Source organism: Labeo rohita, chromosome 8 (genome assembly GCF_022985175.1).
Source record: "Labeo rohita strain BAU-BD-2019 chromosome 8, IGBB_LRoh.1.0, whole genome shotgun sequence".
Classification (NCBI taxonomy): Eukaryota; Metazoa; Chordata; class Actinopteri; order Cypriniformes; family Cyprinidae; genus Labeo; species Labeo rohita.
In genome coordinates, this window is record NC_066876.1 from 34,280,672 (window position 1) to 34,303,379 (window position 22,708).

At 31.0% G+C, this 22,708-nt stretch overlaps 1 protein-coding gene across 2 annotated transcripts in view; it reads right to left on the reverse strand.

Annotated features, from left to right (window-relative positions):
* Nucleotides 1-10,045: 10,045 nt before the first annotated feature.
* cux2b (cut-like homeobox 2b) overlaps nucleotides 10,046-22,708 on the reverse strand; it is a 219,452-nt gene continuing 206,789 nt past the window's right edge. For both annotated transcript variants that reach the window (XM_051117900.1, XM_051117899.1), the window contains exons 18-22: nucleotides 20,510-20,675; nucleotides 17,832-18,119; nucleotides 17,466-17,654; nucleotides 13,763-14,039; nucleotides 10,046-11,899 (exon numbers count right to left, since the gene is read on the reverse strand). In XM_051117900.1, the coding sequence (XP_050973857.1) occupies nucleotides 11,212-11,899; nucleotides 13,763-14,039; nucleotides 17,466-17,654; nucleotides 17,832-18,119; nucleotides 20,510-20,675 (1,608 nt within the window). In that variant the 3' untranslated portion in view covers nucleotides 10,046-11,211. The remainder of the gene's footprint in view (nucleotides 11,900-13,762; nucleotides 14,040-17,465; nucleotides 17,655-17,831; nucleotides 18,120-20,509; nucleotides 20,676-22,708) is intronic.

A 22,708-nucleotide genomic window follows, 5' to 3' on the forward strand; every position in this document is an offset into this window, starting at 1 on the left:
TCCATTATGTTAAGAAGTCTGTACTAATGAACACGTATGAGTATGGCGGGTTAAATTTCCTTGATTTCTCTTCTTTGAACAACACTTTCAAAATTAATTGGATTAGGTAGTTTTTGTGTAACCCGACCTCAATCTGGAATTTTATCCCCAATTATTTCTTTTCCAAATGAGGTGGTCTCCCTTTCCTATTGATATGTAATTATAACATTGCTAGAATCCCTTACAATTTATCTAAATTTCATAGACAGGCATTACTTGCATGGTCATTAATCTTTAAGCACAATTTCTCCCCTCACCGGTACTTCATCTGGAATAATCAAGACATTGTATATAAGGGAAAATCTTTGTTTTTTAGTAATTGGTTTGAGAAAAACATTTTGATTGTTTCCCAGTTATTTAACTCTGAAGGTCTTATTTTGAGTTATGAAGAATTTTTATGTAAATTTGATTTTCCTGTAACTCCCAAAGAATTTTCCATTGTCATGGATGCTATTCCTAAAGGAGCTGTTATGCTTTTAAAGAACTCTGTTAGATCACCCAATACTTTACCTATTTCTCTAGACCCATTTGAATTTCCAGTAGGGAAACTATGCTTTTTGTCACATCCCTCATCACGCAACTATAAGATTAGATCTCTTTTTCAAAAGGAGCTTGTAACAACTTCATAATGTTATGTGTTATTGGAAGAATGTTTTTGATCATATCGATTGGAAAAAAGTATGGACTCTGCCTTTGAAATATATAATAACCAACAAGGTTAGAGAAATCTCATTCAAATTGTTACACAGATTTTACCCTGCTAAAGTATTTCTGAAAAGGTATAAATCAGACATAGATACAAGTTGTTCATTTTGTGGTGACCCTAATGAAACTGATGTGCATATTTTCTGGGATTGTCCGCACACACAGCGATTTTGAATTGAATTCTCTAATATTATCAATCGCAATGTGCTCCAGGGTTTCTCTTTGCTTTTTAAGGATGTACTGTTTGGCTTCTTTAATATACAAAAAGATAAAATTAACAAATATTTTATCATCAACCTACTATTACTACTTGCAAAATTTCATATTCACCGCTGCAAATTCACTCAACAAAATCCTTTATTTATCATTTTTAAAAAAGAGGTTCATCATCCAAAAATCTTAAGGCTTCTAAAACTGTCAATTTGTTTCATCTTTTTAATTTATATTGTTAAAGGTTTTGTTTTGTATTTTATTATTTTTTATGATATACATGATATACATGTATAATGCTGACATTTTTGTACTTTTGTGCTTTGTACCTTGGCAAAAAAAAAAAAAAAAAAAAGGGCGTAGAATTTAGTAGGGATGCTTAGGACGTGTTCCTACCATTATCCAGCGACTAAATTGTCCCTCCCTAGCAAAAATTTTGTTTAAACAATTAAATATATGTGCGTGTAACCTCTAAAGTAAATAGGCTAGAAGCATAATTTACGTGCACAGTTCAGCTGAATGATAAAGTTTACCCTCTTCATGTGTTCATCTGTTTCTCCCATTTGCTCTTTTTACATTGACTATCACTGTATAGAATAATGCAATCAGATACAGTCATTTCTCAAATATTTATTACAGCATATACCAGTATAAATTAAACATTCACTTCGGTGGTATGATATGACTGGATGCTTGCGAATGATTTCCTATTGAATTGTTACCAACTGAACAGCAGTGGTCAAACAGTTTAAAATATGGTTAATTACGCTACAAACCCGATCATAATGCACAATGTTTCCATGCAACATGTATTTTGAGGTGCAGCTCATGGAGTGTGTCACTAATTAGCAGTAAACCGGCTACCTCACCTGAATATGTTCGTATATTTGTGTTGGATGTTATCTCAGGAATGGGAAAATTTATATTTATTGGTAAACATACTTTTTTCGCTTACTACAGTGTCGCGTAAACATGGCTGAACACGCGAAATGAGGAACAGACAAACCAAATCAATTGAGTGAGTCATTTACGCTGGAACCGCTGCAAGTGATTCAAACTAGTGACTTCGATCGTTCAGTTGAAGCGATTCACTAGCAAAAATAAATATATAAATAAAATAACTGATCAAAATAGCCATTCATTTTCGAATTTCCACATCGCTTGCAATGATTTTAAAAAGCACGTATAGTGATGGGTGAACTTAGCTTTTTCAAACTGCGAATCAGTTAAACCATTGCGTCGCAAAATGATTCAGTGTTTCGAAGCGCTTTAATCGGATCGCGATCCGCGCTTCGTAGTCCCAATCTGAAATGATTCGCGAAATATTATTCAGAGCGGGACTTCGGAGCACAGATCGCATAGCGTGAATCATTTGATTCGGATCGAAACTTCGGAGCGTGGATCGCGAATCATTTGATTTAGATTGGGCCTGTGTCCCAATGTGCATACTATCCATCCTAAATTCTTTGTGGTCGTAGTTATTTTCAATACTATTTAGGGCAGATAGGGTGGATAGTATGCGCACTGAGACCCAGGGTGGGACTTCGGAATGGGTTCGCGAATCATTTGATTCAGATCGGAACTTCAGAGCGCGGATTGCAAATCATTTGAATCAGATGCGACTGTGGAGTTAGTTCGTAAATCATTTCGCGGACTGAATGATTCACAATCTGCGCTCGTTGTCCTGATCTTAATTAGTGGTTCGCAAATTATTATTCAGATCAGAACTTTGGAGCGCGTTTCGCGAATCATTTGATTCAGTTCGGACTTCGGAGCGGAGTGAGCCGTACTTGTGCGGATTCGCGAATCGTTTGATTCTAATCGAGACTTCGGTGCAGATTCGCGAATCATTTGATTCAGTTCGGGACTTCGGAGCGGATTCGCGAATCATTTGATTCAGTTCGTGACTTCAGAGTGCCTATAGCTAAACATTTGTTTCAGATCAGGAGTTCAGAGCCAGATTAAAATTAATCTTTTTTTTCTGACTTTGCTTTTTTATTGAATAATAGAAACATCAAATCATTAAGCCATACTTATAAAAACAAAAAGAAAAAAGAAAGTGTACACAAAAACAAATGCAAAGAAAGTATACAAAATTAACCATAGTTTTACTGTAGTAAAGTGTTTTTTATAACTACAGTTTTACATTGAGTTTTTATCTCACCAATTCTATAACTTTTTCCCTCAGTTTATATCTTGCAATTGTGACATTATAGTCACAACTAAGTTTATATTTTACAGTTCTGCCTTTTTTTCTCAGAATTAAGAAAATTCTTCTTCTTTTTAATAATATTATGTATTACATATATAATGTTATTTAAAGTATATTTGAAGTATATTTTAAGTTAATTGTGACTTTTTATCTCACAGTTGTGAACTTTTGGAATTGCGAGTTCATAGCTCGCATTTCTAATTAATAAAAATGTTAAATATCAGTTTTCAAATCTATACATCTGTTGGCAATTTAATGGAAAATTTAAATCATTAAATGGCAAGAAAATAAGCATTTATGTGCCAGTCATTTAACGCTACCAATGTAAAGCTTTTTTTTTTTACTAATAAAACTGCTTAATAAACTAAAGTACAACATTCAACAAAAAACACACAGACAAGGTAGGTTTATACAATGATGTACTGTATTCAATAATGACTCGGTACATACTGTATGTGATTAAAAGACACATGACATTTGACATTTATTTGTCCTCTCTTTAACAACCAAAGCTTTAAGTGCTCTGCCATAAGGTCATGAGAAATGTGCGCCAACACACCAGAACGTTGCAGGAAATTGGATGGGAAAAAAATGCTATTACCTAACCAGAATTTCAGCACAAAAGAGGAACAACCAAAGAGTTTTGCCTCCTTGTGTTAGATTTCAATCACAGAGCCTCATTCACACACACACACACAAACACACACACACACACACACACACACACACACAGTCACACACTAAATCTGACAGTTTTTTAATTCTTCGTTGAGGCTGTTTAATTACTAATATTCCAATAAACAAAAAGCCAGTGTTTCTGAGGGCTCTGGGATAATTCAAATACAAACACACTGAAGCACCAGAGATATTAAAGTAATCTTGTTTTGGCCCGAGTTACTTATGACCTCTAATTTTATTAGACTGGAATGGCACTTTCCACAAATATGGTGCAAAACATGCTTAACAAAACCAAGCTCTTTTTCTTTCAGCAAGTGACTGGTGAAAGGAGGCGCTTCACCTTCATAAAATGTTGATCATCCTCCTCAGGAGGTAAACTACATATTAAATGAGCTGTTTTATGTTGTGTTTATTTTATTTGAGGTCTTCTGGGACCAGGGTTTCACTGTAGTTAAACTAAAACTAAAAGTATTTAAAAAAAAAAAAATTATATATATATATATATATATATATATATATATATATATAATTTTTAATTTAATTTAACTTGATGTGCTAAAATAAAGTAAACCTGAAACAAAAACTATAAACATTAACTGAATTAAAAAAAGTTAATATATTTTTTTAATTATTATTATATTTAATTATTATATTATTATAATATAAATTTCAGCAACATTTCTCATTTTTAATTTAGTTGAACGTGATGTACTAAAATAAAGTAAAACTGAAATAAAAATAAAATCTAGATACATATAAAAAATACTTAAAATGCACAAAAAAAAAAAGACTTAAACTTTGAATTAAACTGAAAACAGAATATATTATATAGGGATGCTAACATTATATTATTATATAATCATAAAAGTGTTTGCATCTCATAAAAATGACTTTAACTGAATTTAATTCCATTGGATTTTAATAGTTGACGTACAAGTGTCAAAACTGACATTTTTCTCATGAGTTTGATGGTCAGGACCTCTGAGGTAGGACATTTTAAGGGTTTAAAATGTTTTAATGATTTAATTTTCATGCTATGTTAATTTTCTATGAGATAATTTGTCATCTAATAATTCTCAACACACACAAAAAAAAAAAAAATCCATTTTGTGCCTCTAAGAAAAGTCAAAGTGTACCATATTTGTGGAAAGCACACTGTATCCTCCATTATAAACCGAAGTGAAACTGTGTAAGTGCTGATTTCTTAAAATACAGTGTAAACAAACATTCTCGGCCCTTTAATTTAAATGAAAAAATGTAAATTTAAAGAGTAAAAGGAAACAGTCGTTTCCTTTTTACCCTTTAAATTTAAATTTTTAACTGTAAGTGCTGAATTCTTTAAGTACAGTAAACACAAACATTCTTTAATTTAAATTTTTAAAAAGGGTAAAAAGGAAACAAACAGTAAATGAAAGCAGTTTAGAATGGCCAAAAAAATCAGTTGTCATCAGAGATTTTTATTAGATGAACAGTAACATGGGAGATAAAAAACAAGTAGTGGTTGTTGTTTGAGTTGAATCAGCAGAAACGGTGAGAGTCACAAGCGTTCAGATGAGATGCATTCAGATTTCCTGGACCTTTCGTTAAATTTGGCTGCTTAATAATCATCATAAGAGTATGAATTATAGTACATGAGATTCTTATTTCCAATCGATCAGATATACAAATCACACGACCCATTAGATTTACACTTTGTCGAGAACACTGAAAGAAAAGCAAACGGCGGTTAGGAACAGTAAACGTCGACCAGTGGTGTGACCTGACAGGTTTTGTAAAGCTTAGAGAAGCAAGTCTACCCTGAGAGAAGTTTCTAGAACATGGGCAAGCTTGCCAGACCACCTCTGGCTCTATGTGTTTGGTTAATATAACTGTACACTCTATTAAATATCATCAGCACGCTAGTGTCGAGGACCTAAGATATATCCCTTTCAGTAAATGTGTAATATTTATATATATATTTACATATGTTTTAAGATCCCATCCTCAGTACTCTTAAGACATGTGCAAGTGTTTTCTAACAACCTCAACGAGACGTGAAGGAGGAACGCAAATGCGGAATAATAATCACCTTTTGTTTTTTTCTCCTAAGTGCTGCGTGTGTTTTTCTGCTGTGGTACTGAGGAGCTGTGGATATCCAGTATAAAACATGAGACAGCAGGAAAGGAACGTCAGTGTTTTCAAATCTCGTAAATAAAAAAACAGCATTTCAGCAGCAACGAAGAACATCTGGATCGATCCAACGCAACTTTGACGCATTCTGTGATTTCAGATGCCGTATGAACGCTTCGTGAGAGAGCTGCGCAAAACAAACGGGCCGTTCAGTTCAAGAAACTGTGTTTGTTTTGCTTTGGTCATTGTTTTCGGATTTCGATTGCGTTTCGTGAGCGAACATCTGCTTCTGATTTAGTATTATTCAGCTTTGGACCTGAAACAGACTCTACGCAAGCATGCGAATGCAAGCGTTTCCATCAGCGTAAGCGAAAAGTGTCATTTACTGATGCAACGTTTGCGCAAAACAGCTGCCAGTTCACTCTTCCATCTCAACTGTAATCTAGGATCTGTTGATCAACTTAGTCGTTTATAGCATCCTGAATATCATAGAGAATAACCATTAGGGCCTCAGTACACTTCTAGGGGGAATGCAATTACGTAAATTGATATTATTAAACACAAATATTTCTATTATTAAAAATGCTAAAAATCTGTTTGTTTCCCAGTTTCTGCTAGAAGGGAAATACTTCATATTGCACTGCAAAATTGTTTTTTTTTAGCTCTGTATTTCTGTCTTGTTTTACAGTAGAAATTAAGATGCATTTACTTGAGATGCAAAATGACTTAAGTCTTGTTTGCTGAAATATTCATGCTTTAAAAATACAAAATAGCTGTCAAGTAGATAATACAAAATTAAGTTTTTTCCCCTTTGTTTAGTATTTGATTCAGTTCTTCATACCTCACTGAAAGGAATTTTTTTATTGTTTAAGCTGAAAATCATTTCATTTTCATGATTCTTTCAGAAAACAAGACTTAATATCTTCATTTTGTACATCAAGTAAATGCATCTTGATTTAGTAATTTTTAGATCTTTGTACTGGAAAACAAGACAAAAATACTGAGTAAGATCATGATTTTTTTGCAGTGAAGAAAACTCTATCGCCCCCTTAAGTATTGCAACTTTAAGTGCCAAATTTTGCTAATCTCAACTTCGTGCCCACTTCTTAAAATGTCAGGTGAACATTATGCATGCTTTTAAAATAAAATAAAATAAAATAAACATTATGCATGCTTTTAAAATAAATAAATAAATAAATAATAAAATATAAAAAAAACAAAATAAAAAAGTAAAAAATAAAACAAAATAACATAATAAAATAATAAAAACACTTGTATCTTGATTTAATTTTTTTTAGACGTCTGTACTAGAAAACAAGACAAAAATACTGAGTAAGGTCATGATTTTTTTTTTTCAGTGAAGGAAACTCTATCACCCCCTTGAGAATTGCAACTTTAAGTGCCAAATTTCATGCCCACTCTTTAAAATGTAACTGTCAGGTAAACATTATGCATGCTTTTAAAATAAAATAAAATATAATAAAATAAAATAAAATAAACATTTTGCATGCTTTTAAAATAAAACAATTAAAATAATCAAATAAAATAAAACAAAATAAGAAAATAAAATAAGAAAAACGCTTGCATAAATGTATCTTGATTACAATTCTTTTAGATGTCTATACTAGAAAACAAGACAAAAATACTGAGTAAGAATATCATTTTTTGCAGTGAAGGAAACTCTGTTGCACCCTTGAGTAGTACAACTTTAAGTGCCAAAAATTTTGAAATTAACCTCAATTTCATGCCCTCTTTTTAAAATATACCTGTCAGGTAAACAATATGCATGCTTTTAAAATAAAATAATAAAATAAAATAATAAAGTAAAAAAATAAAATAAAAAAACAAAATAATAAATTAAAATGCACTGACCAAGCATTCACATCTGCATTTGCATGCTTGCACAGAGTGTGTTTCTGATCTTTTAGTAAAACTTCAGTGAATCTGCTGCAGTAGAAAGAGCACCTGTAAATCAGTATCAAAATCACTAAAATACAGCAAAGTAGACCAAGTGCTCATGGGATACGAAATAAACACTTAAAGCACACTAAAAACAGATTCTCATCTGATGTCCAGTATGTCATAATTCAATTGTAAGTGCATTTATTTTAAACTCCCTGCTAAAATATGTCTTAATAATTATAAAATGACCTGAACATAAAGCGTCACACCGTCGTAGATAAACATACAGTCATTCTCCACAAGTCCTCACGTCGAAGGAGCAGACTTCACGCTGTTCCATTCAGGAGGAGGACGGTCGGAGGAAGTTTGCAGAGACGCACGACTCTCATGTGGGACAAAACACAAAATGAGAACACAAGTTTCTGGCCACCCGAGACCACGACTGCATCACTGATCAGTTTAAAACATATGCATGCTAACAATTCCCCGTGAAAACCCGTCCCACCCCACCAGTCGCTGGTCTTTGAGGCTTACATTATATCCAAACCCTTGGGCGGAAAACTACGTTTCAGACGTAAGAAGTGCACTGGCCCGTGTGTGTTTGTGTGAGACCAGCTCGTCGGGACAGTGAGGTACAGGTGTGATGAATTATTGAGATGTGCACTGCAAAAAAGAGTGTATTACTTAGTATTTTTGACTCGTTTTCCATTTTAAATATCTTAAAAATCAAGATACATTTATATGAGAAGCTATGATATGACATCTTGCTTACTGAAAAATTAAAATGAAGTGAGTTTATGAAGTGATAATTTTTCTTAGCCCACTTTTTGTTTTGTTGTAAGAAAAAACTCATTCTGATTAATGCTTCAATTGAGAAGCAAAATGATTTAAGATATTAGGCTTTGTTTTCTGAAAAAAACAAACAAACAAAAAAAAATTCATCAAAAATAAGAAAAAAAAGAAAAATAAGAAATGTAAGAAAAATAAATGTAATTCAACCACATTGACATATGTTGCCTTGTTTTAAGCAAAAACTCAGTTTAGATTTTTTTTAATTAATATTTTTTTTAAATCTCAATTTAAGTATGTTTACGTATTTATACTGGAAAACAAGACTAAATTAATTTTTTTACTTGAGTTTTTTACTTACATTATGCTTAAAACAAGAAAAGAAATTGCCAATGGGGCAAGAAAAATACATTTATTCTAAAGAAATTAAGTAAAAACTGGTTTCAACTGAGAGGCAAAAGGACTTAAGTTATTAGGCCTTGCTTTCTGAAAAAACAAACAAACAAAAAAAGCCTTAAAATTAAATGATTAAATGATTTGTTTAAAATCGGTCAGTGGGTTAAGAAAAATAAACTTAATTAAAAAGGAACTTTTTTTTATTACCACTCTGACATATTTAGTCTAGTTTTAAGCATAAATTCACTTAATTGTGATGATTTTTTCACAGATGATTTTTTAAAATCTATATTTAATATTTATTTATTTATTTATAATTGATTAATTTTTCATTTAATTTTTTTATATATAATTGTGTATATATATATATATATATATATATATATATATATATATATATACACACACACACACACACACACAATTATATATACAATTTTGGCTTAATTTTGATTAATGTTATAGTTGAGAACCAAAATGGCTTGAAACCTTGTTTCATGAAAAAAAAAATAATAAAAAAAAATCCAACTTTAAACTTTGTTTTCTGAAAAAAAATAAAATAAAAAATAAAAAAATAAAAAATAATAATAATAAAAAAAAATAAAAATAAAAATAAATAAAAAATAATAAATCTGAGTTTACTCTTAAAACAGGAAAAATATCTGTTGATGATACAAGAAAAATTAATTAAAACAAGATTATTTTTTCTTATCCCACTGATAAATATTTTTTCTTATTTTAAGCAAAACTTGCTTAATTTTGATTTATGTCAACTGAGAACCAAAATTAATTAAGCCTTGATTTCTGAAAAATAAATAAATACATAATGGTACAATAAATTAATTAAAATAATTAAAATGAATAAAACTTAAACTAAAATTAAAATAAGAAAAATAAAAAAAGAAGCTAATTCAAAATATTCAAAAAATAATAAATAAATTTGAAATATTTATGAGAGATTTGTACTAGAAAACAATACGGATTAATTGATTAATCAGTCTTTTATCTTCAGAAAAATGACTTAAAACAAGATTTAACACAAAACAAGATTATTTTCCTTATCCTCCAATAGATATTTTTTCTTGTTTTATTACAAAAAAAAAAAAACTCGCTTGATTTTGATTAATGTTTCAACTGAGAATCAAAATGACTTGATATAAAGCTTTGTTTTCTGAAACCCCCCCCCCCTAAAATTTGCTTAATGCTTAATGTTCTAATAATTAAAAATAAAATGAAATAAAATTTTAAAAAAGTGAGTTTATGCTTAAAACAAGAAAAATACCTGCCAATGCGATAAGAAAAATGACTTAACCCAAGACAAGATTATTTCTCTCATCCCAATGATAGATTTTTTTCAAATCTTGATTAAAGACTATTTAGATATTTGTACTGGAAAACGACAAAAATCCAGAGTAAGAGAAAGATTTTTGCAGTGTGTAAACTGCGCACAAGAGCCCTGGTGTAAAACCTCAAAGTATCCAACCAAAAAACACAAACAAAATAAAAAAATGACACGTTCACAAAATCAAAAATGCATCTACCGTCGTACCGACTTTTTTTACATTTCCTTTTTTCTTGTTTTTTGCCGTTTTTCTCTTTTTATAGTATCGCTCAAGTATATCACAGGTTACTATCTAGAGAGGAAATAGAGGGTAAATTATGTTCCATGCTACATCTTTGTTCAGAGAAGGCTATTGCAGACGATTTCTACAACACACACAATCACACGTTGTACGCTTGTATAACAAAAGATCCAAAACATGTCACCAAGAAACTAAATACATATGCAATGTTCACTATTTAGAGTCTTTTAGGACTATCCCTCGGTCAACGTGAAGCTGTCGCACGTCACTTGACTTCGCTGTCCCGTCTTACAGACAAAAGTTGAAAAACTGCTATTCAAAAATTAGCAAATTTGGTCATTGTCTCTCTCTTTTTTTTTTTGTTTGTTTGTTTGTTTTTAAATAAGTAGTGCTTTTTGATGGCTTAAGACAGAGGTCTTTTATTTAATAATCTCACCCAGTGGCAATCTACAAGACGTCAGTGTGCATTTCATGACACCGCTACGTTAACGCTCCTCGAAACCAGCTAGTGCTGCGACGTAGAATCCAAAGTGACTTTATCAAAATACCTAAAACGTGTTTATAAAGATCTGACGCTTACGATCTTCTCTAGAACTCCCACTCGAGCGTCTCCTCGCGGTTGGCGGCCCGCTCCAGGCGATGGATGATGTTGTTGAGGTTGGCCATCTTCTCGTTGCGTCTCTGAGTGCTTTTGTTGAGTTTGGAGTTGAGCGAGGGCGACTCCAGACCGTAGGTCGGCGGGTGATGATGGCTCGGGGCCGGCGGGTTGGGCGGCGACGGGGAGATGGGGGCCGACGAGGACGGGACGGGGGACACGGACATCATGAGGCCGGGCGAGGACGCGGCCGAGGGCGAGTTGAGCGACACCTCCAGGCTGCTGCGGGACGGTTCGGACGAAGCCTTGAAGCTGACCGGATCCTCGGGCGACTTCTCCAGCTCCTCGGCCTCGTGGCTGTTCCTCTGCGGCTCCTCGTCTTTGACGCGGAGGGAGCTTTCCGGGTCGCCTTTGAGCTGGGCGAACTGGACGCCGACGGAGAAGCACTTGGCCTGCCGCACGCGGAGCTCCTCGTCTTCGTCCGGCTCGCCGGCCTCCTGTTTGACGGCGAAGCGGCGCGGGCCGGCGCTCAGAGGGCGGCTGCGGATGGCCGACGGCTGCTTCCTGTCGTCGCGGTCGGACGCGGGGCTGTGGGACGTCAGCGGGGAGTAGTTGTTGTGCTCGGCGTCGGTGTCGTTGTCTTGGAGGCCCTCCATCAGGACCTCTCGCCGCATACGGGACCTGTTGAGACCATGACGATAAAAACAGAGTAAACAGTTGTTATTCGCAACTAAAACTGTTTTTGAAAAAAAAAAAAAAATATATATATATATATATATATATATATATATATAAATATTAGATAAACAAAACTGAAATTAGAAACTAATAAGAATGAACAAAAGCACAAAATATGTTTAAGTTCAAATAGAAAATTAATAAAAATAAAATAAAAATAAAAAGTTAAAACTATAGAGTAATACTAAGCACATAACAAATTTAATAAAACCTAAACTGAAATTAAAATAAGAAAAGTAAAAACAAAAATAAAAGCTAATTCAAAATATTAATAAACCAATAAATACATTTAATAGTAAATAAATAATAAATACTATATAAACAAGACTAAAATAACACTGGGTGTACCAAATCCAGTTACTGTCTGAAAAATAAACAATCACTGAAATAAGTAAGAGTTGTAATAATAAATTAATTAACTAAATTAAAACTAAATTAAAACTATATATATAAAAAAAAAAAAAAAAACAATTATGAAAGAATTATTAAAAAAAATAAATAAATAAAAGCTAATTTAATAATAAATAAATAATAAATGGTATATAAACAACAAACTTAATTTTTTTATTAAAAAATGGTGAAATGACAAAAACTAAACTAAAAGTGTAACTAAAATAAGACAACTACAATAAGAAAAATAAAAAACAAAGTATAAAAGTTAATTTAAAATGTTAATAAATACTATTAATAAATACTACAAAAGGATATTAAAAAAAAATTAAGAGTTGTAATAAATAAACTAAAATAAAACTAAATTAAAAACTATATATAAAAAAAATTATGAAAGCACATAAAATTCATAAAACATAAACTGAAAAAACTAACTAAATAAATAAATAAAAGGTAATTTAAAATATTAATGAATAATAAATAAATACATTTAATAGTAAATAAATAATAAATGGTATACAAAAAAAACTGAAATAAATAAATTTAAGTGATAATAATAAATTAATAAAACTAAACTAAAATAAATTAGCCATACTGAATTTTTTTTAATAATACAAATGGTGAGAATACATATAATTAGAAATAAAATAATACGATAAACTGAAAATATAAAAATAAAAGTTAATTCAAAATATTAATAAATACTACAATAGTATATATATATATATATATATATATATATATATATATATAATAAACACTAAAGTAACACTGAATCTCACTAATTGTGTAACTCAGCAAATTTAGTTATTGTATGAAAAATAATGAGTAACTGAAATAAATTTACATTGAAATTATTAAAACATAAAAATTAATGATATATAGAAATATAAAAATAATAATAAATGAAAAACAAATTAAATAAAAATAAAAAAATATATAAAAATAAAATAAATCAAATTTAAAATATTAAACACTACAATAGTACATAAATAAGCCTAAAATAACACAGGATCTTACTACATTGTGTAATATATGTGTAATTCAGCGAATCCAGTTTTAATCTGAAAATGAATATTTTAAAATGAATTTATTAATAAAAACATTTGGATCAAATAAGAAATATGGCTCATTGCTGCTTTCAATTAAAGTTCAACAGCTTTTTTAGGGATACTACATCCTAAAAAATTTTAGTCATTGAAAAAAACATTAAAATCTGAAATTCAGGGGTATGTTGAAAGTTCACGCCACTGTTAGTGCTATACAGGTGTAGTTAGATGTTTTTATTTTCTCTCAATTTTTAATTCCTTAAATATCCAGCAGGTGGAGCCAAACTCCCATTAGTTTGAACACAACTTTGCCATCTCTTCTAGACATCCTTTAAGAGGTAAATATCGGAACAGAGCAGATTCGCACCTGTAGTTGTGGAACCAGTTGATGACGGTGTTGGTTTTGAGGTTGAGTTGGGCGGCCAGCACCTCGATGGTGTGCTGAGAGGGATACGGCTCCTGCAGATACGCCTTCCTCAGAGCCTCCTTCTCCTCGGCCGCCAGCACCACGCGCGGTTTCTTGGCCTGGCTGAAGGGGCAGAGCTCCAGCGGGGTCAGACCCGGACTGATGCAGTCTGAATGAGCGCCGGGGGAATCGCTGTCTGAGCCGGGACTCAGCAGACCATATCGCCTTTTCAGATACGCTGGACAAAACCAAGACATTCTGTATTAAAGCACTTCAGACTTCACAAATGATGATAACTGCATTGTCACAGTGCTCAACTGCTTAAGTTGAAATGCTAAAATTAATATAGAACTAAAACTACTATAAAATTTATTACAACTACATAAAGATGGTTCAAGTTAAAATGCTAAATTAAAACTAAAACAACAATAATAATGTATCAAAAGTATATCAAAATATTTTAGTTAAAATGCTAAACTACAATAAAAACTAGATTTAAAAAGCAAAAACAGAAATGACAAATGCACATAAATTCACTAAAACTTCAACTAGAATTGATAACAAAAACTGAAAATGCTAAAATAAAAATAAAACCATGATAAAAATGTTTTAAAAGTATAGAAAAATATTTTAAGTTAAAATGCTAAAAAACAAAAACAAAACAAAAACTACAATAAAACTAGATTTTTTAAAAAAAAGAAAAATGACAAATGCACAAAAAAACCCCACTAAAACTTCAACTTGAATTTATAATGAAAACGCTAAAATAAAATTAAAACAACAACAATGTATCAAAAGTATATCAAAATATTTTAGTTAAAATGCTAAAATAAAAACAAGAATTTAAAAAGCAAAAACAAAAATGAAAAAAGCACATAAATTCACTAAAACTTGAATTTATAACAAAACTGAAAACGCTAAAATAAAAAAAAAACATCATAAAAACGTATTAAAAGTATAGAAAAATATTTTAAGTTAAACTGCTAAAACAAACCACAATAATACTAGATTTTTTTAAAAAAAAGAAAAATGACAAATGCACATAAAATCACTAAAACTTCAACTTGAATTTATAACAAAAATGCTAAAACAAAATTAAAACAACAATAATAATGTATCAAAAGTATATCAAAATATTTTAAATGCTAAAAATGCTAAAACAAAAACTACAATAAAAACAAGAATTAAAAAAGAAAAGAAAAATGACAAATGCACAAAAAAAATTACTAAAACTTTAACTTGAATTTATAAAACTGAAAACTCTAAAATAAAACTAAAACCACAATAAAAATGTATTGAAAGTATAAAATAATAAAAGTTGGATCAAAAACCAAACAAAATATTTACAAAGTATCATCAACCGCATCCTTAAAGTGTTATGCATAATATAAAGATAAAAAAAAAAACTAAGTTGAAATACTACAATTAATAAAACTAAAACTATAATAAAATGAATACAGAAACAAATAAAAATGACAGAAATGTATAACAAAATTACTAAAACTGAAAACAAAATATTACTGAAAATAAAAGCAGATTCAAAATAATAAATACTATTATAGTATATAAAAGAATTTGGTTTTTTTTTTAAATTTTCATTTTTTTAAAATATTTATTTATAGCTTTTTATCAGTTTTATATTAATATTTATTCATATTTATATATTATTTATATAACTTATATTTATATATTTTATTATACTTGTATTAGTATATTATATAATAATAATATTTGTATTTGTATATTTATATTATATTTAATATTTATTTATAGCTTTTTTCAGTTTTAGTAATTAGTATTTTAGTATTGTCAAGCTAGCATTTTCATTTAACATTTTGAGTTTTTCATCTAACATTTATATTTTATTTTAAGCTTTATTTTAATTACAAAAAATATTTGTAATTTTTAGTTAACTATTCAGTATAGGGAACAATTCTCACTATTTACTAGTTACTTATTAGCATGCCTATTATTAACAAATTGGCTGTTTATTAGTACTTATTAAGCACCTATTCTTCATGACCATATTCTACATCCCTAATACCTGAACTTAACAACTACCTTACTAACTACTAAGCAGCAGCAAATTAGCAGTTTATTGAGGCATAAGCCGTAGTTAATGGTTTGTTAATTGCGAGAACTGGACCTTAAAATAATGTGTGACCAAAATAAGCACATACACTGACCAAAATTATGAAAGCAACACTTTTGTTTTTGCCCCCATTTTTCATGAGCTGAGCTCAAAGATCTAAGACTTTTTCTATGTACACAAAAGGCCTATTTCTCCCAAATATTGTTCACAAATCTGTCTAAATCTGTGTTAGTGAGCACTTCTCCTTTGCCGAGATAAACCATCCACCTCACAGGTGTGGGATATCAAGATGCTGATTAGACAGCATGATCATTGCACAGGTGTGTCTTAGGCTGGCCACAATAAAAGGCCACTCTAAAATGTGCAGTTTTACTGTATTGGGGGGGTCCGAAAACCAGTCGGTATCTGGTGTGACCACCATTTGCCTCACGCAGTGCAACACATCTCCTTCTCATAGAGTTGATCAGGTTGTTGATTGTGGCCTGTGGAATGTTGGTCCACTCCTCTTCAATGGCTGTGTGAAGTTGCTGGATATTGGCAGGAACTGGAACACGCTGTTGTATACGCCGATCCATCACAAACATGCTCAATGGGTGACATGTCCGGTGAGTATGCTGGCCATGCAAGAACTGGGATGTTTTCAGCTTCCAGGAATTGTGTACAGATCCTTGCAACATTACAATGTTGACATCAGCAAACCGCTCACCCACACGACGCCATACATGCTGTCTGCCATCTGCCCTGTACAGTGAAAACCAGGATTCATTCGTGAAGAGAACACCTCTCCAAAGTGCCAGACGCCATCGAATGTGAGCATTTACCCACTCAAGTCGGTTACGACAACGAACTGCAGTCAGGTCGCGACCCCGATGAAGATGACGAGCATGCAGATGAGCTTCCCTGAGACGGTTTCTGACAGTTTGTGCAGAAATTCTTTGGTTATGCAAACTGATTATTGCAGCAGCTGTCCGGGTGGCTGGTCTCAGACGATCCTGGAGGTGAAGATGCTGGATGTAGAGGTCCTGGGCTGGTGTGGTTACATGTGGTCTGTGGTTGTGAGGCTGGTTGGATGTACTGCCAAATTCTCTGAAACGCCTTTGGAGACGGCTTATGGTAGAGAAATTCACGGGCAACAGCTCTGGTGGACATTCCTGCAGTCAGCATGCCAACTGCATGCTCCCTCAAAACTTGCAACATCTGTGGCATTGTGCTGTGTGATAAAACTGCACATTTTAGAGTGGCCTTTTATTATGGCCAACCTAAGGCACACCTGTGCAATAATCATGTTGTCTAATCAGCATCTTGATATGCCATTATCTCTGCAAAGGAGAAGTGCTCGCTAACACAGATTTAGACAGATTTGTGAACAATATTTGAGAGAAATAGGCCTTTGTGTACACAGAAAAAGTCTTAGGTCTTTGAGTTCAGCTCATGAAAAATGGGGCCAAAAACAAAAGTGTTGCGTTTATAATTTTGGTCAGTGTAAATAACAAAAGTAATCACAGACTTACTGAAAAACTGAATAAGTATTATTATAAGTGAATAAATATTCAAAATATTCTGTTCCCTTACCTTTCTTCTCCATTTTCTTGACGTCTCTGAGTTTGTCCACGTTGTGCGGGTCGTTGAGCCACAGCTGCATGCGGACGAACGGCTCGCGGCCCTTCAGACTGAGTTTATGCCAGGGTTTCGGTCTGGACAGCAGGTCAGACACTGAACCCTGAGTCAATCCCAGAATGCTCTCTCCGAACAGACGCTGACCTGTAGACACACAAAAACTTACAGAGGTTACCAATCCGGCCTTTTAGTTAACATAACATCATTTGATCAAATAAACGCAGCCTTAGTTAGCATAAAATTCCCCAAACTCTTGTACAGTAGTGTCAAAAACTGAAAAAAAAAATGTGTGTGTGCTGTGTATATCGTGCTGTAAATCACCTAAGTTGTTGTCGGTCAGCACTTCCTTCACTCTTTTGGTGATGGCGTACGTGTCCAGTTCCGGAGACATGGCCACCAGCTCCTGGATGCCCAGTGGCGTATGGGGCTGCTGCGGGACCATCATGCCCGGCGTGCTCTTCCCTCCGTGGGGCTCGGCGTGCTGCGGGTGCTGGTTCTCCTTACTGCTCTCCAGCGCCAGACTCACGGGCTCCAGGGTCATGCTGGGGTGTCCGTCTTCAGGACTCGGAGGAGGGGACGGGGACGAGCGGGTCGTCACGGGGCTCTTATCTGAGAACCAACAACCAAAGATGATATTAATATTTACAGTCAAAGGTATTTTGTGTTTACTAGTTATGTTAAAAACACTACAATTATGCAAACAATGTCTGTGGAAGGATAGCAAAAAGATTTCATCCAGAAGCCAAAAGAAGCAAAAAATACACTGCAAAACTTATTTTCTTAAGGCAAAAATACAGTTTTTTCATGCACCTGTCAAGTTTGAGATTTTGGGCTTTTTGGTTTTGAGTTTTTTCTCCTACACTGGGCCATAATAGCGCTTACACACACCAAACTTGAGATTTTTATTCCTGTCTGTATCTTGAAGGTTTTTACAGAGGGATTTGTTCATATATAATTTGCTTGATTTTATACAACATTTTATTCCCCCCAGAAAACTGTAAAAATCTGTCTGTTCTAAGTATTTTCTTACAAAATGAGATACCCAGAATGTTTTTACCCTCTGTAAAAACATTTGGCTCTAATATGTCAGAAACTGAAGAATTTTTTGTAAAGAAAATTATTATTTAAATGAGTATTTAAACCTACAATTTTAGAAAACTTAAAACACAAAAAATGTTTGCGATTATCAAAGTAATCAATCAAGTGGGTAAGTAAGATTATAACTACTAGTTAATTTTTTTTTACCCTACTCACCTGTAGTGTCTCACCTTAATCAGTGTTTTTGTTTGTTTTCCAGCATAAATATCTAAACATGCTGAAATTAAGATTTAAAAAATCATGCTAAAAATAATCAAAATTAAGTGAGTTTGTTTAAAACAAGAAAAAAAGTCAGTCAGAAAGGCAAAAAACAGTTTTGTTTACCCTTTGAATTTTAAGTTTATTTTTTCATACAATTTTCATGATTTTTAATTGAATTCATTTTTTTTCAGAACACAAGATTTAATATGTTAAGTCATTTTGTGTTTCAAGTAAATTTGTACACAAAAATAAGGTAAAAATAAAAAACAAGATTTTTTTGGGCAGTGTAGGACACAAGAAAATGTATTTTGCATACAGTTAATAAAGAGTAACTGTAATATGTTTGGCATTTTTCCATCTTTTCCATGACAATTAAGCACATTTTCCCTCTAAAACAATCGTTACCAAAAAACTTTAACTATTTAAACTATAAATGATGTTTAAGAATGTTTTTCTGATAATAACAATAATAATAATTATTATTACAATAGTTTTAATAATTTTATTGTTTTTAAATTTTGATTTCATTGTTTTTCAATTGTCCTTAGATTCTAATCACTGTAACATTTTGTAGTCGAAACGCAAAAAACTATGATTTTTATTTAAACCGTACAGCAAGTGAAGCTTAATTTTAAAATGTTTTGCATTTTGCCATAATTTCCATGACAATTAAGCACATTTCCCCTCTAAAATTCTAACTTCCAAAACGCAAAAAAACGTAAAAAAACTGTAATAATACAAATTGTTATAATTTCTACTATAAATGTTTAAAAATGCTTTTCTATAATAATAATAATAATAATAATAATTATTATTATTATTATTAAAATTATTAAAATTATTAAAATAATTCAACTGTTTTATTATTTTGTTTTAATTGTTTTCAATTGTCCTTAGATTCTAATCACTGTAACATTTTTAAACGAAACGCAAAAAACTATTATTTTATTTAAACAGTACATTAAGTGAAGCTTAATTTTAAAATTTTTGCATTTTACCATCATTTCCATGACAGTTAAGCACATTTCCCCTATAAAATATGATTACCAGAACGCAAAAAAACCTTTACTGTAATAATACAAATTGTTATAATTTATACTCTAAACGAAGTTTAAGAATGTTTTTCTCTGATAATAATAATAGTAATAATAATAATTATAATAATAATAATTATTATTGTTATTACTATTATTATTATTATGATTAATAAAATAATTTAAATAATTTTATTGTTTTATTATTTTTTTAGATATTTTTTATTTTATTATTTTTTATCAATCGTTTTCAATTGTTTTTAGATTCTAATCACTATAACACAAAAAAACTGATTTTATTAAAACAGTTCAGTAAGTGAAGCTTAATTTGAAAATGTTGTGCATTTTACAATCATTTTCATTACAATTTAGCAGATTTCCCCCTAAAACTGTCATTACTGTTATGCTTATTAAATATTATAATTTATATACAATACTTTTATTAGAATTATTATGATGTTATATTACAAATTATTTTAATTTTTTCATAAGATTCTCATTATTACAACATTTTTATCAAAATACAGAAAAAATGATTTTATTTAAACAGTACAACAAATACTACTATACTTCAAACCTATACTTCTTTTTGCATTACAGAAATGAGCCAAAGCCCCTACTGGCTGTGTGTAGGATGGGTTGTTTGTGTTTGTGATGATGACTGACCCTGGTTGAGGCTGTGGTTGGGCAGCTGGTTGAGTCCGTGACCCAGCTGGTCCAGCAGCCAGAGCTGCATGCGTATGAACGGTTCGCGGCCCTTCTGAGTGAGCTTACTCCAGGGTTTAGGTCTGGATAACATGTCACTCACGCTGCCCTGAGACAAACCCAACACCTGCCAGAGACACACAGACAGATGATGACATTAAAAGGAGTCTGAACTAATAATGTTCATAATAAAAACGGAACCTCACTGTTTGAAATCAGCTTTCACTGGCAAATATTCTAATGGCCGCTAGATGGCAGCAAAAGACAATCCAAGAGCTTCAGGTAGCAGCTTATTACTGAACACTACTGCTCAAACCTTAAGGGTCAAGAGAATTTTTTTAAGCAAGGACACATTCAACTGATCAAAAGTGACAGTAAAGACATTTATAATGTTAAAAATATTTATATTTAAAATATATATATTTTTTTTTACTTTGTGTAAAGGATTTCTGAAGGATCATGTGACACTGAAGACTGGAGTAATGATGCTGAAAATTCAGCTTTGATCACAGAAATAAATTAAAATTTTAAAATATATTCACATGGAAAACACTTATTTGAAACGTTAATATTATTTCACAATATGACTGTTTTTCCTGAATTTTTGATCAAGTAAACAACCTTGATAAAAAAAAGCAACTTGTTTTTTAAAAGCATTAAAGAATCGTACTGAACCTAGACTTTTGAACTTTAGGGTGTACATATTCATATTATTTTGAATGGATGTAGGACATGAGTATCACTACATTGTAAGTTTGCTATTATTTCTATTTTGGAATAACATGCACAGATGAATCATTCACAATAAGACCATTAAGAAGGTAAATATGGTTTTGATTTAATATCAACAAAAAAATTAGACATTAATGTTGATTTGTGGGTATCAGATACCAAATCAGATTTATGCCGTTTCCAAACAACAAGATTAAATTTGTGCCAGATTTTGTTGGGAAAAACAGTTTCATGCACTGATTCCTTTGATCTTGACTCATTACATTGAAACATCCTCTCCAGCTGTGCTGTTTTAGGACACACAACAGGGTTATTATCATTAACTAAAACCAAAAACTCATAAAATACTTGTACATCCTTTCATTCCTTTCCTATAACAATAAAAACATACATAGTAAATATAATATAGTTAAAAAGTAAACCAAAAACAAACTTATTTTCAGTTAGTTGCCAAGACAATATTTCTAATTACTAAGTACTAAAAGTACTAAAATAATAATAAAGATAATAACAATAATAACAAAATAATAGAAAGACACACGCAAAAAAAGTAAAAAATGAAATTAAAATTAAAAAAATAATTACAATTAATATGAAAAATACAGAGAATATATATATTCTCTGTATTTTTCATATTAATTAAAAAAAAAGTAAAAAATGAAATTAAAATAAAATAAAAAAGAATTAAAATTAATATGAAAAATACAGAGAATATATATATATATATATATATATATATATATATATATATATATATATATATATATATTAAAATTATTAATATATTAATGATACTAATAGTTAGTTGCCAAGGCAATATTTGTAACTATGAAGTACAAAAAGTACTAAAATAGTAGTAGTAGTAGTAGTAATAATAATAATAATCATAATAATAATCATAATAATAACACACAAAAATGACAAACAAAATTAATTAAAAATAAAATGGAAAATACAGAGACTATAAAAATAAAAACAAATAAAAAATTTTTAATAAAAAATATTAGTATATTAATGATACTAATAGTTGGTTGCCAAGGCAACATTTCTAATTACTAAGTAATAAAGTACCAAAAAAAAAAAAAAAATAAAATAAAATAATAATAATAATAAAAACAAACAAACATGCACACACAAAAAATTAAATTAAATTAAAAATTAAATTAAAATAAAATGAAGTATTAAAAATTAATATGGAAAATACAGAGAATATAAATACAAATTATTAGTATATTAATACTAATAAAAGATGCACCAAATACTGAAAAAGTCTGTAAATGGAAAATATATTGGTGTGTAAACTAAAAAAAATGCTAAACAATTTCAACAACAGAAGAAATTTGCACACATAATGGTAGGATTTTGGTGGAAAAACAGTTTCATGTACTGATTCCTTTGATATCGACTCGATTACATGGAAACTTCCTC